The sequence below is a fragment of the Mus pahari genome, chromosome 10 (assembly GCF_900095145.1).
Source record: "Mus pahari chromosome 10, PAHARI_EIJ_v1.1, whole genome shotgun sequence".
In the NCBI taxonomy this organism is placed as follows: domain Eukaryota; kingdom Metazoa; phylum Chordata; class Mammalia; order Rodentia; family Muridae; genus Mus; species Mus pahari.
Window position 1 is genome coordinate 11,796,556 of NC_034599.1, and position 27,559 is coordinate 11,824,114.

Sequence of the window (27,559 nt, forward strand, 5' to 3'; positions counted from 1 at the left end):
CAGAAACACCTTTTCACATCCTCCTGTCCCCTGCTTCTGTGAGGGTGTTCCTCCACACACACACACCCCACTCTCACCTCCCTGCCCTCGATTCACCTATACTGGGGCATCTATTGAGCCTTCATAGGACCAAGGACCTCCCCTTCCATTGATGCATGACAAGGCCATCCTCTGCTACCTATGCAGCTGGAAAGCCATATGTACTCCTTTGTTGATGGCTTAGTCCCTGGGAGTTCTGGGGGGTCTAGTTGGTTGATATTGTTGTTCTTCTTATGGGGTTGCAAACCCCTTCAACTCCTTCAGTCCCTTCTCTAACTCCTCTATTAGGGACCCTGTGCTAAGTCCAAGGGTTGGCTGCTAATGTCTGCCTATGTATTTGTAAGGTTCTGGCAGGGCCTCTCAGGAGACAACCATATCAGGCTCCTTTCAGCATGTGCTTCTTGGCATCCACAATAGTGTCTGGATTTGGTAACTATATATGGGATGAATCTCCAGGTGGGACTAACTACTCTTAAGGTTAATCCACATGCCCCACAGTAGATGGCCAACAGAAAGAACTTAGTGGCCTCTTTTGAGGTTCCTTGTCTCATAATCTAATGTCAGAACTTTTTCTTCTTTGTTTAATCTCATTTTATTATTTATTTATTTTTCTCTCTTTTTTTGCACGTGTTATGGCTTCCTGTGCTGTGTTTTTATGGGATTCCTGGTGTGCGAACTGAGTAGGTCTGTGCGTCTATAGCTTTCCTTGTGTCTGTCTTTCCTGGGCTCTTTCTGTCTGCTTGTTTTGCTCTATTCTTATGTGTTTGCTTTTGTTTTATCTAATCTTATTTTATTATTATTTCTTAGAAGACTTTATTTTTCTCATTTTTATGTTTTCTTTTTTAATTAATTAATTTATTTTATACACTTCATATTTTATTCGCCCCCACCCCACCTCAGCCACCCTCCAACTGCTCCACGTCCCACACCTCCTCCCCACCCCCTGTTTCCACATGGATGTCCCCACCCCCCACCGCACCTGACCTCTAAACTCCCTGAGGCCTCTAGTCTCTTGAGGGTTAGGTGCATCATCTCTGAAGCAACACAGACACAGCAGCCCTCTACTATATTTGTATTGGGAGCCTCATATCAGCTGGTGTATGCTGCCTGTTTGGTGGTCCAGTGTCTAAGAAATCTCAGGGTCCAGACTAATTCAGACTGCTGGTCCTCCTACAGCATCACCCTTATGTACAGGAGTACACTGTTGCTCTCTTCTGACACACCAGAGGAGGGCATCAGATCCTATTACAGGTGGTTGTGAGCCACCATGTGGTTTCTGGGAATTGAACTTAGGACCTCTGGAAGAGCAGTTGGTTCTCTGAACCTCTGAGCCATCTCTCCAGCCTGACTGTTTATTTTCTAATGAGAGACAGACAGGGGGTAGATGCAGATGGGTGGGGAGGTGGGGAGGAGGGGAGAAGCTGGAGGAGAGGAAGGAAAAACCCCATAATCAAGATATACTATATTTTAAAATTCCCATTTTCAATAAAAGAAGAAAGATATAAAAATAAACTATTTACATTCACAAATGTTTTCCAAACAACTCTTCATAAATAGAATTCATGACATGAGTGTTTTATAGAAATGCATTTCAGGCCACTTGCCAATGTGTTGATGAGGCACACAGAATATGAATACCCACTTTTCAAGGGCTGGATGTACCAGTTCAACATGAAAGTCCAGGCAACGATTCCCTACAGCAAAGCTTTACCATAAAGGGAAAGATTCATATACAAGATGCATTCAAAAATCAATTTCACACTTCTAATTTAAAGCCAATTCAAATGCAATTACTATATCAGGACCATCCATTTGGCTAGGGTCAGGAATACAATCACCAGGGGCAACAATGATGTTGCTTCTCAGAAGATAACCTCCTAACAGACATGCTGAGCAAGGAAAAACAACACAACACAGATAGGAGACTCACTGAGTACTGTGACTGTCACTGTGTAAAGGAATCTACTTATAAACCAAGTCATTCTAAGACGTGGCTTATGCTCTGTGTCATTTCTACTCAAATGGAGACTTCCCCATCTGCTCCAATGCCCTGGTTCACACCTTCTCCAATGCTGCTAAGAAGAAGAGGTAAAAGAACACATTCAGCACAGAAGAATAAACTTACCACTCTCATCATCTATGTTGAACCTCCCAAGACCACTGCCATCTCTGATGGAGTACTGGATCTCTCCATCCCTACCAGAATCCTCATCATGGGCAGTCACCTGCAGCACGCTTGTTCCAATCCGTGAGTTTTCCTTTACAGATCCAACAACAGCGAAGTCTGGGAAATAAGGCGTATGAAGGTTTTCATTGACATCTACCACCTCCACCTCAACAAAGGAAACTGATGAGAGAGAGACAGGCCGCCCTTTGTCTTTGGCCCTGACTGTCAGGTTGTAGAATTGCTGCTTCTCATAGTCTAGCTCTTTGCTCAAGCGGATGGCACCACTTGCTTTGTCTATTTCAAATCTCCCATTATAATCATTGACCAACGAGTAACGTACTTGACCCCCCAATCCAAGGTCAGGATCCTGAGTTTCAAGCCAAGCAATGACTGTACCAACAGGAAGATCTTCAAGGACCTTCACGCTGTAGCTACTGGGGATAAAAGCTGGAGAGCAGTCATTGACATCATCCAGAAAGATCTTCAGAGTGACAACAGAAAACAGCTGCTGGCCACTTTCTGCTTTGTCCCTGGCTTCTATTTTCAAAGAATAGTTGGCTTTGGATTCTCTGTCCAATTGATCAGCTATGTAAACAATCCCAGTTGAGCTATTGATGATAAACTGGTGTGTGTCTGTCAAGACTGAATACATTACCTCACCATTAGAACCCAGGTCTTTGTCTCTCGCTTCCACTTGAATAATCTCCGTGCCAATACTTGAACTTTCAAGAATGCTGACTGAGTAGCTGTCCTGAAGAAACACTGGGTTATTGTCATTGGCATCCTCCACATTGACAGTCAGTAATCGCCATGATGATTTCTGTGGCTTTCCAAGGTCATAGATGGTTATGTTGAGGACATAAAGGTCAGTATGCTCTCGGTCCATGGGCATGAGGACTTTAAGTTGTCCAGTCTCCATATCAATGTTGAAGCAGCTGTCTGTATTTCCATCTGATATTGTAAATAGTACCTTCCCATTGAAGCCAGAGTCAGCATCATACGCTTTAATCTTCAGAATGTTAGTTCCAACTGGCATGTCCTCCTTTACAGCCACATCAGAGGGAAAAGACTTGTCAAAATGCGGTCCTTGCCTATTAATTGAATAAAAGTCAAGAAATCCATCTTCTAGATTCAGTTTCCCATTAGCTTTTGCTTTAATGAGTAGTTTCTCTGCCAATTTCTGAGCCACACGAGTTTCTCTGCAACTGAAGCTCTTTGAAGACACTTTCCCATGGAGGACTGAGATGTTAATGGCCATGGGGTCTGCGAAGTTTTCCCCATCAGTAGCTGTGATTCTGAGGGCAAAATTGCCATTTTTAATGCCAGAATTCATCAGTGACTTCTTAAGCTGCAAAACACCAGAGTCTGGGTTTAAATAAAAAAAACCAAGTTCATTTCCAGAAACGATTTTGTACTTTACAAGTTCAAGTTCATCAATATCAATAGCAGAGATGGCTGTGATGTGACCCCCAACAGGAAAGTCATATGAAATAACTCCCTGGCAAGCCACTTTTTCAAAGAGAGGGCTGTTGTCATTGACATTTCCTACCCGAATGGTCACATTCACCTCACTTTCATGACGGTATGGGGACCCCCAGTCAGAGGCTCTAACAATGAATCTATATGTCTCTGGGGAGGATTCAAAATCTAACTCTTCAGTTGTGCTGATCACACCTGTGAACTGATTAATGGCAAATGGTAAAAGGTTCAGGCTGGCGATGCTGTAGGTGATGTAGCCATTTTCCCCTTTATCTTTATCAGAGGCAGACACAGTCAGAACATTTGTACCAACAGGAACACTCTCATTTACAAAAGTCTCATACAGTGTCTCCTGGAATTCTGGGGTGTGGTCATTGGCATCTTCAATCCCAATGGTGACTTGTGCCTTTGCATCTCCTTCCTTGTCTGATACTTCCAGCTTATAAACTTCCTTCTTCACTGTATTCAAGGGCTGTGCTGTGACAATCAGACCTGACCGGGGATTAATTTTGAAGTACTCTGAATCCTTGCCAGGCAATAGTTTGTATTCCACATCCAGTGGCTCAGGACTTACCTTGACTATGGCCACCATGACACCAGGCGGGGAAAACTCACTTATGCTAACTTCATAGATATCTTTTTCAAACCTGACCGGGATGTTGTCTTTCCTGGGGTTGGCAATGTGGACTGTCTTTAATTCTGAAAACTTCTGAGGTGACCCTTTGTCTTTTGCTTGAATGGTGAGGTTATAGCCATAAGAGAAGCTTTCCCAGTCCACCTGCCTTCTCTCCTTGACTTTATACTCATTCATCCACTTTCCTTCTTTAGCTAGGAAGAACTGCTCTAAAGGATCTCCATCCACAATGGAAAGAGACTCGATCTCTCCATTGGCCCCCTCATCCAGGTCATCCACTGTCACTACTGCATATGTTGGCTCCTTGTCCAGTGAGAAGGGGGTGTGACTGACCACATGGATAATGGGAGCGTGTTCATTTATCCGTTCAATGTGAACATAAAGTTTGGCAGTGCTGCTCACTCCATTATTGCCATAGAGTTTCATTCCCCGGTCCACTGCTAAGATTTCTAGATCGTATCTGTTCTTTTCGTCATAATTTAACCTTCCACTTAAAGAGATGACACCACTTGTGGGGTGAACTGAAAAAAGATCAACCTTGTTTTTGAAGTAGTAGTAGAATTCTCCATTGGAACCGATGTCTGCATCTGTAGCTGTCACCTGGGCAACGCTAGTCCTGAGTGGTGTGCTTTCTGCGATGGTGACAGAGTAGGTGGTGGGTGAAAACAGAGGCCTCAAGTCATTCATGTCTAAAACCTGGATGTTCACTTTGGTCCATGCTTCCAAGTCTTCTCCTCTGACTGAACCTTTTATAATTAATAAATAATTGTCTTGGATTTCCCTGTTCAGTATGGCAGAATTGCCACCTTTAGTTCTTATCCTGAGAAAGCAGAAATCTGCAATGATGACCTCCTCAGCTTTGAAAAATCCTTCCTCATCACCAGACACTATTCTGTACTTGATATCCCAGGACAGGTCTATTAAGGTGATGCCCATTCTGCTCTGGCTGTTGACATAGGTCCGCGCTGCTGAGTTCTCATACACTGTAGCATTATAGGTGGCGTGTGTGAAGTGGAAGCCCAGGGGCCCTGTCCCTGGCAGCCCCTGGGAGACAGTGGCAAACAGCTTCAGGAGCAGGAGGATGATGCAAGAAGGAGGCTTTGTACCCATACAGTGTCCCATAGTCACACTCATCATATCACATGTCCGTCCTGGAAGTAAACACAGAGAAAAGATATAGATTAATTCAGAAGAAAGTGAGGGAAAGAAACACAAAAAAGAACTGTTTTGGAAAAAGTGTGTTCAGAAGGTTGTATTATAGAAAATCTTTTCATTAAAGTATCAATACAAAAATTGTAAAAGTCACTGCTACTAGATAGTAAAGAATTCAAAGTCATTAGAATTTAACCTTATCTTGATTGAACTTCCTTAAGTGACACTTTCCCACTACTGTTGAGATTGGTTTGGTGCACCAAATTTATTATATGTTAGAGGTCAACTTAGAAATGTATAATTGGAGACCTTAAATGCATTTAACTTTAACCTACAGTAGGCTTTTACACAATTATATGAGAAAGTTTCTTAGATATATTCATTACAGCACAGTTCCAAATTTCAAAAGAAAGACTCTAAAGACACTAAGAAATTATCAATAGAAAATTAAATAACTTAGAGTACATTGTTAAAACTATGGTATAGCAACTAAAATGATGGCAAGAGATGTATGCTTTCAGATGCGTAAAGATGAAGGTCTAAGGTAAGACGAGGTTTCCAGGGTGCATCTGAGAGTATTTTATTTAAATATTGATTCAGACAGATGGTTGCATCTTTAGCTTTAAAATGGCTACTTCTGTGGGGTATGGAAAGATTATTTCACTTCCCACCTTTTTTATTAAAGTGGCTCCCCAATGATTACTTAATTTCTTTTATACAACTATAATCTTGTAAAGATCTGCTTGAAGATGTTACTGTCTTCTATTCTCTTTACTTTAAAGCTGATCGAAATGAGTGGACAGTTGAGTGTCAAGAGAAGGAATAAGGTTCAGTCTGATGAAGCACAGGTGACAGTCTGTCAAGGCTCCACATCATCTAAGCAGCACTCCTCAGCCATGACACATCACAGAAGGAGCGTGACAGTACTTCCCAAAAGTATGTAAGGATTCATAAGAGACCTCCAGCTACTTGCATCAGTGAATGCCAAATTTTATCAGTTTTCATAGTTTATTGACCATCCAGATTAAAAGACAAACGTATTTCCCTCTTTTTTACCAGTAAAATAGTTCAAATACTTGTGGAAAGAAGCGACTTATATGGAGCAGCCAAACCAGGTTATCTTGATGCTTGTATTTTCAGAGACTCTAAGAATGAGCTATTATTTCAAGTAGCACTGTCAGGTTCCTGACAGTCTCCTACAGGATGTGCCAAAATAGAGATGTGGATGCAAGATGATCTCACTGTGCTACATTAAAAACAAAAAAAAACCCAAACCAAAACAAAAACAAAATAAACTTAGGTTTATTATTCTTCATTATACATAGGTATGTGTGTCTGCATGTGGGTGTGTGCACAGAAGGACTGGTGACCTTGGAGGCCAGAGATGGCCAATTCTTTGAAACTGTAGTTGCAGATAGTTGTGAGCTGTGTGATACAGGTCCTCTGGAAGAACAACAAATGCTCTTAGCCATTGAGCATCTCTCTAGTCTCCCACTGTTTTGCATTTAATACTGAACAATAGGTACCATTCTACCTGATCACATCCTAGGAAATGCACAGCTAAGTAAGTTAGCTTATTTGGTTAAGCCTCTGATTCACTTGTTGCTGCCAGATAGATGTGGCTCAGTGGACCCTCTGATCCTTGCCTTTCTTAATGTATCCTGTGTGTGCTCCTCAGCTGCACCTTCATGGTTGCCAGTCCATCCATAAGCCATCATCATTATACATAGATGACGTGATTTACTTCCACTGAACTAGTCAGTAAAGACTATTGATGAAAATGCATAGACCTATCTAGCCTCTCTAATTTTTATCTGTTTTCTGGTTTCATATTACTGGTGTTATGTAAAATTAAAAACCCAAGTAAAGTTTAACATTTTTAAAGCATTACAGATTATTTTTGTAGCATATAAAGTGTTTTCAAAGTCAAAGGTGGCAAAGCATGTATTATTATTATATTTATTTATTTATTTATTTATTTATTTATTTATTTATTTATTTTTAGGTAAGACCATCAAACTTCCTTTTCCTAGTGTCAGAGAATGAGTTTGAACTCAGTTTTTCTTCCCAGACTACTAGGCTTTCCTACCTCATTTCAACTTGGTTCCAATGAGGCAAAACTCTGGGTCTATGGAGACTGGGCTCCTGTCGGGATGCTGGTGCCTGTTACTGTTGCCAGCTGAACTGTCTAGAAAATATTAAATTGCTGGGAGCAAGTTCAATCAGGAATCTCAGTCGCCTAGGCAGCACAGACCACAGTAGTGAAAAGCAGAAAAAGGGTATAACCTTTTATTTAAAAAAAGTTAAGTTAATTGCAAGTGGTCCTCTGTATGTCTCAAGGGTGGCTACCTGTACAAAGACCTTTATTAATCCTTTAAAGCAAAGAATGCTGTTAAAACGTGAAACCAACTGTACAAATTAACTAATCCAAATTGATGCTTTCCAAAATTGAGCTGTTCTTTTGGCAAGTTCACTGCTATTTTTTTTTTTCTCTTGTGAATGAGAATGAGTGTTCTTAATGTAAAAACAAAACAAAAGAAAACAAAACAAGACAAAAAGCCCACTAAGCAAGAGTACTTTTGTCAGCTTCAGCTGTCAAACCCACAATATCTCATATCACATTTTTATATGTGGTTTTGTAGAAGGAAAACTAAAACTGCAACTGGCACAAATGCTGCCTGGCAGTCTTCCTTGAATGTTTGAGAAAGACAAGGGTGTTAGAAGTTAGGAACTGGGTACAATTGTAACATAAACACTACAAGAAACCCCTAGCTTCTGTTTTAGCATGCCGAGATAACAGTTTCTATTACTTTCAGAAAGGTATTGGCCTTTCCAAATGGAATCCAAAGCTGTTTGTGAAGCTATGGTAGTTATGATGTCTTGGATGCCCTGTGCATTGATTTATTCTACTGATTCTGGATTATTTTAAAGAAAGAAGCTATTTCTGAACCCCAGAGCCCATTTTCTACAACTTAGCAACGTAATCAATATTTTTATACAATCTCTAAAGAGATCACTGAGCTATCAATCTCGGAGACATTCGTCTTTCAGAGGGAATGCTGGCATGCCTCCCAGACAGCCTTTTCACTGTGAACATGGGTCTCAGTGTAGGACTCTGAAGGAGCATGAAGATCTATCTGTCTTTAGAGGGGATGAACAAATGCTAGAGACCTTGGGGCAGGTACAGTACTGACTGGGACAGCCTTGACCAAGTGAATACCCAGGGATGAGTTTATAACCTCATATTACTGATTGCACCCTAAAACTCTCCTCTTTAGGTTGACTCTAAACAGTAACAAGCCACATGATGAACTATTCTACTCAAGCCCTCTCTCTCTTTCTGAGGTACACATGTTGAAAGTGTCAGTTTTCAAGAAAGAACTCAAAATGTACATTGCACGAAACTGTGGAACATACAGCAAAGCCAACACATGCAGCATCTTCCCCTACTGATGCCCTTGGGAAAGACGTGTGCTGTTCTACCTGTCCCAACATGACCAGTTACCAGGCAGGTGTTCACTGTGGCAAAAGTCTCACCAACACAAGGCTCCTTAAGTTACAGAACATACACTTTGACACATGACCTGGGTTTTCAACTGAGCTCTGTCATTAGATGAGCAAACATGAAAGTTTATTTTAACCTAACAGTACTATGGCTTCTTCTATTAATTAAAAACTATGAAGTATTCATCTCCTGGTAGTGAGTTTAAGTATGTGAGTTTAATCAGTCATTATTTACTCAGGTCAATTTTAGAGAATATAATTCCCAAGTCACTGGAAAGGATCCATGACCTACTCCTTCCTTCTCCAATAGTAAAAGGCACACTCAAATCAAAGAAATAGATGTCACATCCCTGGTCTAAGTCTGAAGACTAGTGGCCACATCCCAGTGATCAGAGAACGCTTGGTCAGATTTTCTGAGTACTAAGTCTCAGTTTCCTTGTTCTACAAAATGGAGTTTGTAACATACCCTACGGCTACTCACAGTGCTTAGCAGTAGGTGAGCATAGTGTTGTACACAGCATCCCAAACTTGGAAGGTTGAGAAAAGGATGTTGTCTGGAGGCTGAACTGAGCTATATAGAGAGCTTGAGGCCATCTTAGGCTGTAGAGAAAGAGCCTATCACAATGAATAAGCAAACAACATAAAATTCCATAAATACTGACTTTATAATTACTAAGATATTCAGAGGCAATTACCCAAAACACGAAAATAATGAAGAACACTGGTTTGCCCTTAGCAGTGAGGGACATCCCTCATGTGCAAACTTCCGTTCACAAACCCCAGATTCATATCAGTGGTAAAGTCATCATCACAGAAGAGTCCTGTATGGGTATTATCAGTCACAGGCTCCTGCCACAGCTTGGCTATGCATTCCCCCACCCATATAATAAACTTTCAAACTCATGACAGGACAGCTCCTCTCAGCCCTGGTACTTAATATCGGAAGAATTCAAGTTAGATATCCCTTTGTGGTCATAAACTTTGAGGCCCACTTGGAAACCTGCTCAGTCCTGTCTCTTCAGCAGCCTGTCCAGTGTTTCATGGTTGCTGGGCATTGCTCTGAATTCTGGGTCCTTGTTCCTAAAATCAGTTACACACTTCCTGCATGACATATGGGGGAATAAAGCTGTATTTTCTGCCCCATGCTAATCACTGCCTAAAAAGGAAAAAAATGGTTATATATGCGTGCATGTGTGTGTGTGTGTGTGTGTGTGTGTGTGTGTGTGTGTGTGCTCACAGGAATATACCAGCAAAACCCACAGAACCTAGAAAAAATACTGGATATGATAGTAGCTACTTGGATCACAAATCATTAATGTGACATTGCTATCACAGATAGTATGATGATACCATTGAGCCAAACCCACTCAAAGTCAATGAATGTCACAGCCAAAAGTGTCTTAAAATGAACTAGCTCAACACTGTAGTTTTACCACCAAAGAAAGACAGCAGCTTTCATACTATGGGCAGAATCATATCATGGCTGAAAGGAACCTTAGATCTCCAGTGTGAACATAACTCCATGATGGAGAACCACATGGCTCTACCTCCTCTTACTTCTCAGGTCTGTCATGCAGGTCTATGTTACATGCATTTACTTTAGCCACATCATTTTGGATTACCGCAGCAGTTTCTAGTTCATATCAGAGTTATTCTTGGCCTGTTAGAACTGAGATTGATGGGCTCTTTCCCCGAGTTTCTGACTATTGGCTTAGGACCAGTAGGTCTAGAAATGTAAAGTTCTAACAAGCTCCCAGGGGTTCGGTCCCATGAGGCCCACTTAGAGAGCTTCTGCCGGGTAGGTTGAACTTTGACTATCTTAGTGGTAGTATTATCTTTTTTATGTTTTAGTTATTAAAGTGTCACTCAAAGAACATACCAGACAGAGAACAGGCTTGGGGAAATGCTGGTCCACCTTTTCACCTTCTTTGGGAGTCTGACAAAGTATCTTTAAAAGTTAGACATTCAATGTAGTGAAACTGAACTGGTCTGGATGTTACAGAACTCTACTTCGAGCTCCAGTGGGAAGAGCAAAGTAGGCCTGCTACCCCCATCCCTTCAGGCTCAGCTTGACTTGCTGTTTTTACCAATTACACACATTGCATCTACATAGCACTACTGGTTGTTTCCATTTCCTGGGAATTTGTATGATACCTTCTGATACCATGGAAATTATAGAAGTATGTGTGTGGAGGGGTAATTATATCAAATAAAAAAATGAACATGAGATAAGTCATCAATGTGGTTTAGAAAACTTACAGAAATAGTGGCTGGGCATAAGTAAACAGATTTAAATTAAAGTCAGGAAACAGTAGAAGAGACCTTTAATCACATTCAAGGAGTCAGAGACAGGTGGATCTCTGTGAGTTCGATGTCAGCCTGGACTACAAAGTGAGTTCTAGGACAGCCAGAGCTACACAGTGGAATTCTGTCTCAAAACTTTACAAAGAAATACAGAAAGAGAATTAAATTAGAAATCTTTGCAGCCTTTAAGCTGTCTCCAAATAAAACTTTTTCTTCCAGTGCTCTTAGACACATATAAAATATTATCTTGCATTGCTCTCTCTGGATGAAGTGAGATTATAGAGTCTGAAGTCTCCAGAAGTCCCATGCTTTACAGTCGGAACACAGTAAGTACAGTCATACACCCGTCAGCTGGTATGTGTCCTGAGAAGCACAAACATGAGATGTGGCACCTAAGAATGCTGCAGACTCACAGGGTGTGCTGCACAGCTGCACACTTTAGCTTATAAGTAGATGTAGTATATTCTAAAGCAACAACAAAAAGTACAGAACAGCAGATACACTGCCCAGAATCATGGACATTAGCACCCCCTCTAACTGTGACAACAAATGCATAGCCCAGGATCATGGGCACTTAATAACACCACTCCAACTCTTATGCTCCACATCTGCCTGTGCTATCCTTTAACCCCTCTTGCAGGGCATGTCTGCTTATCCCTGAGTCACTACAGCCTGTGATAACTGCGATGTTGCCAGGTGACAGGAATTTGTTAGTGTCATTCTAATCTTATGAGAATGTTGTATTTTAGTGGGCACGGTCCCTCAGTGATCAAAACACTGGTTTACATGACTAGGTATTTTATGAACTCTTAAAATACACCATGTGAATTGTGATTCATATGATACAAATTTCTTAATTTAAAAACCTTTTTATGACCCCAAAGGCCTGATCTTTACACACACACACACACACACACACACACACACACACACACACACACACACACACACATGCAGTGTGTATAGCATAGAGTGCTGTGGAGCACAGCTGGGGAAGCAGTGGTGGATGGGGAGCTCTGGGTGGTACAGAGGCCAAAGATGTTACTCTGCAGGCTTTGATGCTGGATGAGTTCTCAAGTTCTCATCTTTACTAACTTCAGCATTATGCCCCAAGAAACTGCCTGAATACTCATTCCCCCACATCTCACCACATTAACTCCACAGTTCTGATGATTTCTTTGTTCTAAACCTGCGAACAAGTAGCAAGCACCGAATATACACTATTCTTCCAGATGACATAGAAGCAGCAGATTGGTGAATAATCCAGATATCTCTAACATTTATATTATCTAGTTTTACTTAGCCAAATGCTAAGTCAAAATTAAGCTCAATTACTTTGAGATGTTAAAAAAAATATATACCAGTTTTCTATTTTCTCCATTTGGCTCTCTCAAGTGCCCACCTCAGAGCTGTGTTAAGTAAGTAGAATATTTGAGTCACTAGGCTACATCACTCATTTCACTACACAGCATGAAGACAGAAATCCCAAAGCCCACAGTTGATTTTGCCAACTAGCCAAAAACTTTATCATGTTTTTATTAATAATGTAAATTCTAACTTGCTGCCATTATTGTAAAACATTTTGTTGCCTCAGAGTGACCCACTAGACAAAGCCAGTCAGTATTAAGCTGGGACCGTTACGGTTCATTCAGAAGGAAATGGCCACACAGGACTGGGTTATGATTACTCTCTTTTATGTTCTCCCCAGTTACAGGAAATGTTTCCATACAACGCTGGTTAATGTCAAGTAACATTTTATCAGTAAATTCTTCAAATTCAGGGGTAATTCAACCAGAAGCTATCAGAAGGAAAGATTAGCATGTTGTTCAAGGCTTTTAGAAATGACTTCTCCCTCTAGAGAAAGAAATCATCATAGAAGAGAAGCATGTCTAGAGAGAATATCATTTGTTCCTGTGCTTGGCTACATGAGAAAATGGCTCAGAAAAAAAAAAATCTGCTTTCAGTTTTCCTCTGGCAGCCTCTCACACAGAACGTAAAGGGTAAGCACAGTAGCATTCTCTTAGATTCAAGTTTAAGAAAAAAGCCAAGCATATGCTTATCCACTGCCACTATTAACGTTGCCATAACTGTCTAATAGAGAGGAGCCAAGGTGTTATAATAGAAATATCTTTTAAATAGTATTAATTTCCGTAGTTGTTGGGGCAAATGCTGCTGAGATGGAGGGAGCTCTTTGGTAATCCCCAGAATCTGGGTGACAGATTCTGACACAGTGTATGTTGCTGTTCCATTCTGTCAGTGCTGTTCTTTATAAATTCCACGTTTCTTTGAAAACCCATCCCAAGTGCCACACCCTTGTAAGAACGGGTCCTTGTTTGAGGGAAAGACTATGTGATCAGTAACATCTGGAATCAGAAAGAGGAATATGAGGGGAACTGGTACCCAGCAGGGCCTTCTTTCCTATGAAGAAAGGAAGTCATGAGGGGCTGGAAGAAAGGAGATAGGAGTATGTGTTTATCAGGCCCAAGTGAAGAAAGGGGTGTTGAGTGCCCCTTCCCAGAATAACTATCATCAGAGATGTAATAATAGACTGGCAACCTAAAGTTGTAGAGGATTTGATAATAGTAACTCAATTTTGAATCCTTGCAAAGTTACACATGGACTAGGTCCCCTCCTGGACAGAGGAGACCACAGATGCAAGTGGTCTTGCCTGAATACACATGCCCATTTAGCCAAATGGTTACACCAGAATATAGTGCAGAGCATAGGCCTCCTGTGGTAGAGGTCATTGCTAAATTAATCCAATGATACAAGAGATATTCCAACATGATGTCATTTTTTTATGTTGCCTTGTGAGGGTTGAGAAGGGGTGGATAGGGAGAAACTAGGCAATAACATATCAGGCCATTGAGAAGACTATTGCAAGGAAACCATCTGTGTGAAAGCAGACATGGGAAGAGATGACCAAACAGCTTTACACACAGAAAAGATGAGAGCACTGTGGACAAGTTGATCTCCATAACCAGAAGCAAGGGGGATTAGTTAGATATAAACACAAAGAAATGTTCACAGGGTTTAAACCAGCTTGTATGTGGACATAGAAACACTATCTAGAAATCTGCTGATTAAGCAGCTATGTCAGAATGGTCTCATCTTGTCACCACTGACAAATGTGCCTCAGCAAAGGGCCAAATATAGACTTGGGTCCTTGCCCATCCTCCGCATCAAAACTCCTGGTTCTGCTGTTATTGGAAACAATCCTCAGTGCTAAAGATCCCAGTAGGTGATTTAGCATTGTGTCCCAAACATCATCATCATCATCATCTTCATCATCATCATCATCATCATCATCATCATCATCATCATCATCATCATCAACAACAACAACCAAATTTCAATTACCCAAGAATACCTTGTTTTTCTTCTGATTCCACTCCTGGTGTAATTTTTGAAAATAAAAGCCAGGTATGGGAGAGTATTCTAATGTAGCAGTTTATAGAGAAAGTGAAAGCAGAGCACAAGTTCAAAGCCAGACCCTCAGGGTGGAGCCGATCAAACCTCAGGCAGAACAAGAGGAGAACGTTATGCTGCCAGGCAAAGGACAGCAGCAGCCAGCATCTCTAATGTTCCCACTAGCCTGTGTATCTACCGAAACCCTCCAGATCGCTCCTGCTATTCCCAGTCACTCCCACGCCTAACCCTAAGCACATCTCAACTACCAGGTCAGCTGACCTCCTCTCAAAGTCTTTTGGAAGCTTCCAGAACAACAAAGTCCAAAGCTGAGAGGGTTGCAGGAACTCTGTCCCTAGTCTTGGGAACTCTTTCAAACATTTTCTGGTTTTGTTGGTGTCTTTCACATCTTTTTTGAGTTTATTTCTCTTCCTTTTCCCAATTTTCCACCATGAAAACACAAGTACCCTGAAATCACAGACAAGGTTTTTTGATTCTCGGGAACAGCTATGACCCCCTATTACACAGCCTCTGAATATTTTCTTTGTAGTACTTGTTATTATTCTGAACATTTTTTTTAATTAAGCTGTTACTATTATCCAACTTAACTATAAATTATACAAAGAATGAGTCTATCTCTAAGGGATGTCACCTTCACCCAAACTGAACACTTTCAATCCATGGTAGGTAAGTATTCAATACATTTCTATTGTCTCATAATGTTCAGAAAAATGTAAGAGCAGTGTTTATTAACTGAAGAACGAATTTCTCCTGGGAAACTTGCTTTCAGTCAGAATTGGGTGATACTTGTAAATCATTTGCTGTTGGCCAGGGAAGTAGGACACAGATAACAGTATGGAGGGAGCCTCATGGACTAGCCCCCCAAAGCTGAGAATTATCTTACCATGCCAGAAAGGCTGACTGCAGAGACACATGATTAGGGGAACTGGTGCCCTGAATTGAGAAGGATGGATTGAACCATGGAGAAACCACATTTCCCTTTATAGGGAGTATTTCTGCCGTAACAGAGGTTTCCTCAAGCTGATCAATTCTGGGAGTGTGGTGCTTTGCATGGGGCTCCTTTCTCTTACTTATGAGATGCTTGCCATCTCCAGCAAGTTAACATGATGGGTTCTGAGCTCCCTGCTCACAGCAGAGAATAAAAGAACCTCCTGCTGCTGGTGGTAGACCATTTGACCCTATTTCTCCACAAAGCATTCACATGTGGCAAGACCATCAGTCACCCTGACAGCTAGAATCTCCGTTTGCTCCCAACAACTAGTGTTCGGCAGTCTTTGCCCAACCTCAGTTGGATCTCAATCTTTACAGAAGCATTTATTCTGCCAACAAAATCAAGACCTTGGAAGATTGATCTTTCCAGGTCATCACAAGGTTGTGTCTCCAGAGGTTTGCTTAATTTTCTCTGCATGTCTATGAAGACTGTAGCTTCCAAGTGTCTGGGCAGTCACACTTATCCATAGCCCTGGAGGCTGATTTAACTCTGCAGTTTAGTTCACAGGCCAGGGACTGTCAGGCTTTGTCCCAGATGGAGGTCCGCACACAACTCCACAATTCTACCCAAAGCTACAATAACCTAAACATATTAAAACAACCCTTATGATCAACAGCTGCTGAAAAGGAAGTGGGATTGTTGCTCTGGCAAGCTTTACACCTCATAGACTCATTTGACATAGTTAAAGAGTTTTCTTCTGAGTCCACCCCTGAGTATATGTAGTTAAAAACACGAGCATACACTTTACTGCTAATTATGTATTACAAATAAATAGTTTACACAAGCATATGTAAACTGTGAGGGGGCGAATCCACAGCAGATGTTTAGGGACAGCTGTACAGGAAGGCTGACATAAATGGAGATGAAATTTATTTTAAGCTCCCACAAGGGTGAGAGGAGGTTTGTTTAACCTTTTACCAAACTCATTTCCCAAGAGGTGCAGATCTGAATGTTCCCTTAGAATAGATTTCCATTTTGTTTAACATGCCTCCCATTTCCTCTTTTTCCCCCTTCACTCCAGAAAGGAGCCCTAGTGATCTGACCACTTTGAGCAAATGTCACTCAGACATTACAAACATAAGCTCAGAAGCTTGCTTTTCAGTGTCTGTGTGCTATTAGCAAATCCTAGGAGACATGAGTAAATGATATAAATTTTGAAAGAGAAAAGCCTATGTACCGAACACTTCAAGGTCCGAGCTTCAAGAACCCACCAGGCTACATAAATTATTGTTTGTTTCAAAGAACTGCCGCATTCCACATCAAAGAGAGAGGTCATCTCTCAGCATCCCTTGGACAACAATGTCACCCTTCCATGATTCACATTACAAACTGCAAGACTAGTTTGAAGCTACTTAAACTAAATGTCATTGAGCATATATTTGAGAAAATATATTTTGACTCACATGTATGCACTCTGCAAGAACAAATACTGGGCATCCAAGAAGTATGCAAGCTGATGACTAATGATAGATAATGCAGCCCAGGGTGCTCTCTAGATTGCTGCATCACTTGACCTATTGTTTTGTGATATAATGACCTAGTGATGGTGTGGCTAGCATCAGAGACAGAAAGAAAAAGAGCCATGGGCAGAGCAGAGCAGAGCAGAGCAGAGCAGAGCAGAGCAGAGCAGAGCAGAGCAGAGCAGAGCAGAGCAGTGTCTTGGCCTCAAGTGAAAAATGATGGTGCTGTAAGCTGAGATGATATTATACAGCATCCAGCAAGGGATGTCTGTGTGAGTGAACTAGTCCCAGACCAAAAATAAGAGGTTGTAATAAATGGCATTTCAAAGTGATTTTTTTGGTGTTGAAAGAGCATGTTTATTGACCAGATAAAAATCCACGTGGTTTACATTTTCTTAAGGTCTTCTTAAGAGTCTGCATTTCTCAGAAACCCTCAAGAAACATTATCTGATAATTAAATTTTCTGGTTTTACTATGAAATCGTTTTTGGTTATTTCTTTCTACTTTTTTTTTAATATGACAAAACCTCACTTCTGTTCTTAGCCATCGTAATACTGATCTCTTGCTAGGTAACTGTGAAGCAAACCAAATAATCACTTGTAACTGTACCACATGAAAGACATTCAGAATATGCAACCATACCCCTCAACTAACCTAAGGCTTTGACTTAAGGAGAAAACTTAAAATAACTTTTAAAAAAATTGTTTCTCCTTCATATTCCATTTTAGATGTTGACATCTGTTTGACACAATGCCCCCTTGTTCTCTTCATAAGACCTTTAACTTTATTTACAGAAGTCTGTATACATATACTGACTCAACACTACCAAACTCTATACTCAGAAGGAGATAATATGGCTAGTTTGATGTTTTGTGTGTTTTTCTACTATTTGTATTTTAATATTTTTATATACAAACATACATATGAATTCTTCTTCAGGATGGTGCCTTTAAACATTTTGTGTACAGCTTATGTCCTTATATCACCCAGAACATCTGAGCTTGTAGGTAAGGCTTTAATTTTTCTTCTCAAGGGTAGGAGTGAGCAATTATTACAGAATATGTAATTTTAAGAATTACAGAACCCCATGGAAATGTACAATAACTGTAATACAATATCTTCTGTCCATCATCCAACTGACTTAACTTAGAACAAAAGACACAATAAACCAGTTAACATGACTAAAAAACCAAAGGGTAGAACCTTCAATTTGAAATAATTTGAGCTGTTTTGGAAGCATTCTGTACATGTGGATGTAAGGATGGAGACATAGCCATGATTCATTGACCCTGCTGTTTTTAAACAAAAATGAATGGTTAGGTCCCCAAGTAAGTCAACAAAAAATCAAACTCTCATGATGAAGGATGTAAGTTGTGAAACTTCCTCTAAGGGAGCAAATGACAGACAGTTGTAGGGCCAATCACCCTGCTGAGCACACTAGCTGCTGATGGTGTCTAATATATGCAGAGTTCATTGTGATCGTGATAATGCATGTCCCTTTTGGATAAGAAGTGCAATCTGTGATGAGTACAGGTGGTACCCCCTCCAGCCTGACATCCCTCACGAAAGTCTAATTTAATTGTGGATGAATCTTATCTGAGTCAGCTCTCTGCTGACAGAAGAAGAGAGCTCGGGGCAGGCTTCGTGGTGCAGTCCAGAGGCTGTTTCAAAGTCTGTCAGTAATTGAGGCAGATGTCTTTCTCCTTAAGGTGGAATTTCCACATCCTACCATGAGTAGAATTATGAACTCTGTAAGAATGGAAATGTCTGCATGCTGTGTTGCAGGGATCACTCCTTGATCGCTTACATTCTCTATAATTCCTGTAAAGATAAGTAAAATTACAATATGCAGAATGAAAATCTAGGCACCATTTTCGCCCTGTGATGACAGAAATATAATGGATTCTTAAAAAGCCATAAGGCATAATCTTGCTACATTTTTGATAATATTAAAGTTAGTCATAACTTAATGATATACTAAATACAATGGTGCTATTCTCCTCAAATTCCTATTCCTCCTTCCTTTTCCTCCTTCCTGACAAGAAGAAAAGCTATACTGGATGCAAATACTGGAATACTGGTCAGCTGCCTTGATTGTGTACCAATCAATACACTCCCTCCTCAATTCTCTTTCACTCGGAATCTAGGTAACTAAGAACAAGATGGAAACTTCGTCGTCTTTGGTGGCAATGGCATGGTTACTGGAGCACTCTGGGAAGAATTTTAGCTCTTTCCATCTCAAGTATGGAACAACCCAACATGTATGCCTCTAAAGGTACCTTGCACCTTCCTGAGTGGAGAGAAGATACATGTAATTTAAGGGACATTTATGCGGCCAGGCTTACTGATAGCTGTCTGCATCCCAACTATACAGGAGGCTGGTAAAAAAAAAAAAAGGGGGTCCAATTTTAAGATCTGCCTCAACTTCAGAAATGAATTCAAGATCAGCCTGGTCAACTGAGTAAAATTCTATCTCAAGACAAAAAGGGGTCTGTGGATGAAGCTTAGCAACCCAGAAGTTGTCTCATGTGTACGAGGTTCTCGGTTGAATCCCAGCAGCAGAGGACAGAAGGTACATATTGGGCAGAAGTGGGATGTGTAATCACCTCCACGAGATTAGAACATGAATGACATTTCAGTGGGTTTCCTACTAGTTTTTGCTGTTTCAGCAACAGCATGTAGAAGGTATAGATGCCAGGAATTAGAGCTTCATCTTTCCAGCAAACAGGAAAAGCAAAGGCAAACTCACAAAGATTGCAGAGATGCCCATACCAACTCCTTGCACCCTTTCCTTACCGGAGACTGGGGATAGCCATTGTTTCCTTGAACTTGATTCTCTTACTTCTAACTCTCAGTGATTTTAGGCAATCAGTTATTTCAATTAATGCATAAATAACATGGCTATTATGGCTTGGTGAGGATATAAAATACACATCAGCCACTTTTACAGTAAATACCTGTTGCTTCACAAATAGTGCTGCTTGTTTTGAATGGGCTTTCCAACATTCTTGTTAGAAAATGGTAGTGTTGGTAGGTAAGGCCTGACCAGAATCTGCTACTTAGCCCCACCTTCCTGAATGAATGGATATGAGTCTCTCTGAAATGAGTTAGTTCTCGCAGAAGCAGGTTCATGTTGCTTGCTCACACTCATACCTCCATATCCTGTCCTGTGTCTAAGACATGCCAGACAGGCACCGTGTCCTTGGACTTCTCAGCAGCCACATAAATTGTACAAGTTACACAATCAGTAGTATGCAATTCCCACAAGAGAAAGAAACTAAAAAGACAGGTGTCCATCAGACCAAGGGTGCCAAAGCCCAGAAACTACAAGGACACATTGCTAGACAATTGAATGGCTTTCAGACAGTCACCAATGCCATTCCTTTATGGAGATCTCTTAATGTATATATCTGCCCTTCTGTTCAATTGCTTTTCAGTCCATGTTGTTTCTATATTATATAAGTGTGATACCTATGTTTTCAGCATTTCTTTGGAATTATTAATTGTGTAAAACAATTATATCTTTCCCACTAAACACCAGGTAAAGATCAACCTGTGGACACTTGAAGGAAGAAAACTGCAGAAAACACAAATAGCTCTATAGAGTGAACAGAACATATGGCAGCAATCTGTCAATGAGAAGACCCTGCATGTTTATCAAATGCTTGTGAAAAACCAGAATGGTAATCACATATTGCTGCATGTATTGTTTTTCTTTGTTGTCACAGTAGCTGATGAAGCACCATTATATGCACATAGCAGATTGTGAGACTAAGGCTGGAGAGTTTAAGCTCTTGGCCCACATTGTGTTTCTTCATACCTGTTAAAGCTGCCACCAGCATGGTATGTATGCCTTCCTTGCTTAGCCTCTTGGCACAGCACTAAACTCCTTTCTGAAGTGCTCACATAGGCAAAGATCACCCTGATGACTAATGGCAATATTTTGGTTCTAGATCGAGAAAGAGCAAAGGACATAAACTCTAACGTGTAAGCAAGAGTATGTTGTGTCCAACAAAGAATTGGTGACCTGGATTAGCTAAACCAGAGAAGGAGAAGCAGCAGATAGGCATTTTTTGCATCTGAATAAGTACAGAGTTTATCTAGGAGGCAATTTTGGAAGCTTCCCTGACACACTTACCTTTGTAATGTCCAGGCAACAACTGGGATAGAAAAGTTGCTTTAGGGATGCAGCAGTTTCTCATAAATAGGATGTGAGATCCAGATTGTAAAGGCCAGCTTCCCATTCAGTTTCCCATTGTATTCTGTCTCTCCTGTGCTGGCCACTCACTGAGCCTAAAGCAAGGGAGCTGGGGATTTCTTGGTCTCTGATGAAGAATAGGAACAAGGCTGTGGTTTTACAGCCCCCTTTGTTAGAAGGTCAGCTGCTTCTAAAGCTCTGGTGACAGACATTTTAATAAGGGGGACTTTACTGCTGAAATAACAGTGCTCACCTGCCCTGGGGAATGATGGCCACTTGTCTTGCCCACAGCCTTTATTCTGTTAAACAAACTACAATATGACCTGCCCGAAGAGAAAATATTTATTCAGATCAAAGAAAGGACTTTAATATCTGAAAGTGGTTGGATGGAATTCTCATATAGAAGGAAAAGAGAAGAAAACACACTTCATGCAAACTGCATTCTGCTACCCATTCAGCCTTGGACAGTAGCACTACTCCCACAGGGATGAGGTGATATGGAGTATGTGAGATCTCTCTCACATCTCAAAAACAAGCTAAAACCTCATCCCAAACAACAGTCCCTACAGTCTCTGAAGAAAGATATTGAAGAAGATCTCAAAAAATGTAAAGATCTCCTATGCTCATGGATCGACAGGATTAATATAGTAAAAATGACTATCATGCTGAAAGCAATCTACAGATTCAATGCAATCCCCATCAAAATTCCAACTCAATTCTTCACTGAATTAGAAAGGGCAATTTGAAAATTCATCTAGAATAATAAAAAAAACCTAGGATAGCAAAAACTATTCTCAACTATAAAAGAACCTCTGGGGGAATCACCATGCCTGACCTCAAGCTGTACTATATAGCAATTGTGATAAAAACTGCATGGCACTGGTACAGTAACAGACAGGTAGATCAATGGAACAGAATTGAAGACCCAGAAATGAACCCACAAACCTATGGTTACTTGATCTTTGACAAAGGAGCTAAAACCATCCAATAGTGGAAAAAAAGACAGCATTTTCAACAGATGGTGCTGGCACAACTGGCTGTTAGCATGCAGAAGAATACGAACTGATCCATTCTTATCTCCTTGCACAAAGCTCAAGTCTAAGTGGATCAAAGAACTCCACATAAAACCAGAGACACTGAATTATATAGAGGAGAAAGTGGGGAAAAGCCTTGAAGAAATGGGCACAGGGAAAAATTCCTTAACAGAACAGCAATGTCCTGTGCTGTAAGATCAAGAATCAACAAATGGGACCTCATAAAATTGCAAAGCTTCTGTAAGGCAAAAGATACTGTCAATAAGACAGAGAGGCCACCAACAGATTGGGAAAGAATTTTTACCAATCCTAAATCTGATAGGGGACTAATATCCAATGTATACAAAGAGCTCAGGAAGCTGAACTCCAAAAATTCAAATAACCCCATTAAAAAATGGGGTACAGAGCTAAACAAAGAATTCTCAACTGAGGAGTACCGAAGGNCTGAGAAGCACTTGAAAAAATGTTCAACATCCTTAATCATCAGGGAAATGCAAATCAAAAAACCCTGAGATTCTACCTCACACCAGTCAGAATGGCTAAGATAAAAAAATTCAGGGGATAGCAGATGCTGGTTTGGATGTGGAGAAAGAGGAACACTCCTCCATTGCTGGTGGGATTGCAAGCTTGTTCAACCACTCTGGAAATCAGTCTGGCGGTTCCTTAGAAAACTGAACATAGCACTACTGGAGGATCCTGCTATACCTCTTCTAGGTATATACCCAGATGATGTTCCAACTGGTNATAAGGACACATGCTCCACTATGTTCATAGCTGCCCTATTTATAATAGCCAGAAGCTGGAAAGAACCCAGATGTCCCTCAATAGAGGAATGGATACAGAAACTGTGGTACATTTACACAATGGAGTACTACTCAGCCATTAAAAACAATGAATTTATGAAATTCTTAGGCAAAAGGATGGATCTGGAGGATATCATCCTGAGTGAGGTAACCCAATCACAAAAGAACTCAGTTGATATGCACTCACTGATAAGTGGATATTAGCCTAGAAACCTAGAATGTCCAAGATACAATCTCCAAAACACAAGAAAATCAAGAATAAGGAAGATCAACACATGGATACTTCATTCCTCCCTAAAATAGGGAATAAAATACCCATGAAAGAGGTGGCAGAGACAAAGTTTCTGCTTGTGGACGTTGTACATCGTGGTGCGCACTAGGCTCCGCACCACGATGTACAACGTCCACAAGCAGTATCTCTGTGAGGCTATGCCAGTGCCTGGCAAATATAGAAGTGGATGCCCACAGTCATCTATAGGATAGAACACAGAGACCCCAATGGAGGAGCTAGAGAAATTATCCAAGGAGCTGAATGGGTCTGCAACCCTGTAGGAGGAACAACAATATGAACTAATCAGTACCCCCAGAGCTCATGTCTCTAGCTGCATATATAGCAGAAGATGGCCTAGTCAGCCATCATTGGGAAGAGATGCCCCTTGGTCTTGCAAACTTTATATGCCCCATACAGGGGAAGGCTAGGGCCAAGAAGTGGGAGTGGGTGGGCAGGGGAGTGGGGTGGGGGGAGGGTATAGGGGACATTTGGGACAGCATTTGAAATGTAAATGAAGAAAATATGTAATAAAATAAGTTTTTTTAAAAAAAGAAGAAGATGGTGTGTCAGAAAGTCTCCCCACCTCTCTTCATTGTGAGTTAGTGGGCTGTCTAGACACAGAACTGAGCATCTATCTGGCCTCTGTCTAAGTTGTGATCTTCTTGCACCAAAGACCTGGGTTGTCCCATTTGCCTCTAAAACTTCAACATTGGAGGATGTGAGAGGGAATGGATCTTAGCAGCCAATTCCTCAACAGGCAACAATACTGTCAGCATTATGCATTTTTAAGGGTTGTTTGCACCTTGTTTCTTAAAGCCCCTGCCAGCAGAGCCCTGAGGAGTCAAGGAGTTTCTGGGAGAAGACTGCTGCTATTGACTCTCTGGCTTAAGTTCAGCTTCTGAATGCTGGGGCCAACTGAAATTCTTCCTGCTGTGCTCCTGTTGCCTGGCACCTATCTTCCTTTGTCTCTCAGCTGAGACTGTACACACAGGGTAGTGGTTCCCAGCTCTTTTGTGAAGCCTGTGAGCTTCAGACAAGGAGTCCTAACCGCGGTGGGGAGAAAAGACTGCTGAATGACAAAGAAAACAAAGCCCCTAAAGCAATGCTGAAACCCTCTCCCTGCTAGCTTGTTAGCTTTCACTGAGCCTTTGGGGTCCTTACCTATCAGTGAGTCCAACACTAGACTGCTTCTACAGTGATAAATGTAGGGGAGGAAAGAAGCTGGCTGGCGGGGTGATAAATGGGGAGTCTTTAGCTGTGCTTAATAAACTGCAACTTCATTTGAATGTATTTTTCTCTATTACTAGAAATCAAGCAAGCTCTTAATGTTTGTGCAGGAATAGAAACCCTGACTAAGACATACACATAGGTTACATGCAGTCTGAAGTGGTATAGGTATTGGGATTTGCCTCTGTGGGTGATATCTTTCATATTTTAGTCCTGATGCCTCTTTCTTCAAGTCCTACTTGGTCGAAGATTTGAAGAAGGACATTAATAACTCAGTCAAAGAAATGCAGGAGACATATCATTTTCGATTCAAGCATTTTGACTTTGTTGTTTTCAGAAGTAATCCAGAAAACCAGAGATTCTGACTGGATCATTAGCCCCAGCTCTCCCATCACAGGTAACCTTGGAGTGTTCTGGTTATCCATGATCCTCAGCAAACCTTTGTTTATTGTCCTTTATGTGCTAATCTATCTGACAGCTGTCCTCCAATCCACAATATGACCTTTGCCCTCTTTAACTCTGCTCACCTCTGTCAGCCAGAATATGTCATTCAAATTTCCCATCTTATGTCACACTCCTTAAAATGTATTTGCAATGTCACCTGCTTCAGGACTCCATGATGCAATGTAAAAATTTTGCTGGCAGTAGAGGAAACTTGACCTATATCAGAAAGATATATAAAGAAAAATGGTTCCTAATGATTTATATGACTAATATGTTTTATAATATCTATCATCTGCACAGTTTTTCAAATTTTTCAGTTTAATTTTAAATTTTTTCTAGCTTTTCCACAGCCACTGTTTAAATCGGGTCCAATCCCCCTTACCTGCAGTAATAGTAACTGAAGGTTAAATGCTATCAGAAATACCCAGTTGAAAGGCTTGGGGTGACTATCTCACAACATAAGCCACATTGTCACAGACTATTGTCTTGGCTGTTCTGTTACACTGCTTGTCCCTTTTGCTCTGTCTCATTTATAAATTAAGGTCCATCATATGTGTGAATACTGAAATAGGAAAAACAAGGTATGTTGGTCCTAGCACTATTCACAGGTTCAGGTACTGACTCCTAAAAATTTTCTCTGTGGGTAAGAGGGGAGTTATGTACTTCTCTTAGCATAGATGGAGAAATTGAGGCTCAGAATGACTTCCTGTGTCAGAAGAATGCTCCACACTGGACAATTCACATGAAAAACTGGCTCAGCCAGGGACTTGTAGGACCATGGTGAACTTGTGAAAGAGAAAGCATAAAACACGAGTATGGGGCTCTGGGCTCTCATTTCTTCTTTCACAGCCACTAATCCCATTCAGGAGCCCTGCACTTGAAGATGTACAGTATCTCATATTGCCTCCCAATGGCCCACATGTCCGGCCCCCAAGCTACACGGTATCTCATATTGTCCCCCAATGACCCACATGTCCTGCCCCCAAGCTACACGGTATCTCATATTGTCCCCCAATGGCCCACATGCTAGTACTGTCACCTGTGAATTTGGAGAGGAAGTTTCAAACACAACAACTCAGGAGACCACAGTCAAGCCAAGCTCTGCTATGGTTCAAGACAAAGAAGGGGTGCATCAATACACAAGGGAATACACTGCTCCGTAGTAGATGTAACTTCAACTTATAACTGGTTAGTGGAAAGATTAATCTTAGGAAATGTATTCTGAAAGAGTTTTATCTCAATATGATGTGCACCATATGTGTGTTTAGTTGTCCCACTCAGACAGGCTCAGGACTGGGCAGAGTTTGGGTTGCCCTCACTGCTATTACATAGCACTTTTGGATACCTGCATACTTTAAATCCTTTCTTCCTTCTTTCCCCAGAGCTGCAGGGATCTCAAAATAGATCACAAGATATTAGGTGAGCAGTTCTGATGTTACACATCTGAAATTCCAGCACTAAAATTGCTGACGCAGGAGAATCATGACTTTATGTCCAGATTGGGTCACAAAGTCAGATCTAACAAAACAAATGAACGAGAAAGGGCCATAAAACTCAGCTGGTTTGCTGATGTAGGTACCATCTCTGTGCAGTTTTTGTCTAGCCTCATTTGCCTCATTTTCATCCAATATGATTCTATTGTGTAAATATACCATGATGACTTGTGTTATTGTCACCTTCTACATTAGCCGCTGAGAAAACAAAACTTGAAAAGCCCAAGTGTGTTCTGCTGTACCCCTCTGAACCTCCCCTTTCTTGTAGGAAGCTGCCTCTCAGCAGAAGTTGCTCATGAGGAAATGGATCACGTGATCCTTTCCCGCTTATGAATCCCCAGTCATAGGGAGACCAATCCAAAAGTACACTTGAAGGGATATAAACAGGGGTATGCTCTGTGGACACTTTCTGAGATCTCGGTTGGGAACTGGGAACAGTAGATCATCAGTTTACCCCTGTGATTATAGATCTTGGGTCACTAGGAGTTCTGTGAGGAAATTTTGTGTCTTCCTTTCCTAAAACAACTAATCTTAGAAGTTTACCCTAAGTATTATTTGGGAATGAACCTAAAAACAAAAACTAATTGGCATATGTAACCAACATAAAGAAAATTAAGAAAGATGAGAGAGAGAGAGAGAGAGAGAGAGAGAGAGAGAGAGAGAGAGAGAGATATGAAAGGAAGGAGAGAAAAAATAACAAGGGGTGGGAGATTAGAGGGAAAGGAGGAATGAAGGGAGGGAGGAAGAAGTTGGTTGGCTACTCAAAAGATATAATGATTCTACTGCAACCTAAAAATTTCTAGCATCATTTGATATCCTAGGGTCCATTATATTGATAAAATAATAATATAGCAATTAGGTAGATTTGATATAATATAGAAAGAGTGGAGAAGCTGGCAGGAGATGAGGGGTAGCATTTTAAGACAGAAG

General features: G+C 41.0%; 1 protein-coding gene across 7 annotated transcripts in view; it reads right to left on the bottom strand.

The window, feature by feature from the left end:
- Fat3 (FAT atypical cadherin 3) overlaps window positions 1-27,559 on the bottom strand; it is a 603,560-nt gene that overhangs the window by 484,983 nt on the left and 91,018 nt on the right. For 6 of the 7 annotated variants that reach the window (XM_021205908.2, XM_029542742.1, XM_029542740.1 and 3 more), the window contains exon 2: window positions 2,165-5,470. In XM_021205908.2, coding sequence (XP_021061567.2) covers window positions 2,165-5,456 — 3,292 coding nt within the window. In that variant the 5' untranslated portion in view covers window positions 5,457-5,470. Of the gene's footprint in view, window positions 1-2,164; window positions 5,471-9,456; window positions 9,568-27,559 lie in introns of those variants that run through there. The other variant, XM_029542739.1, reaches the window with a different exon arrangement.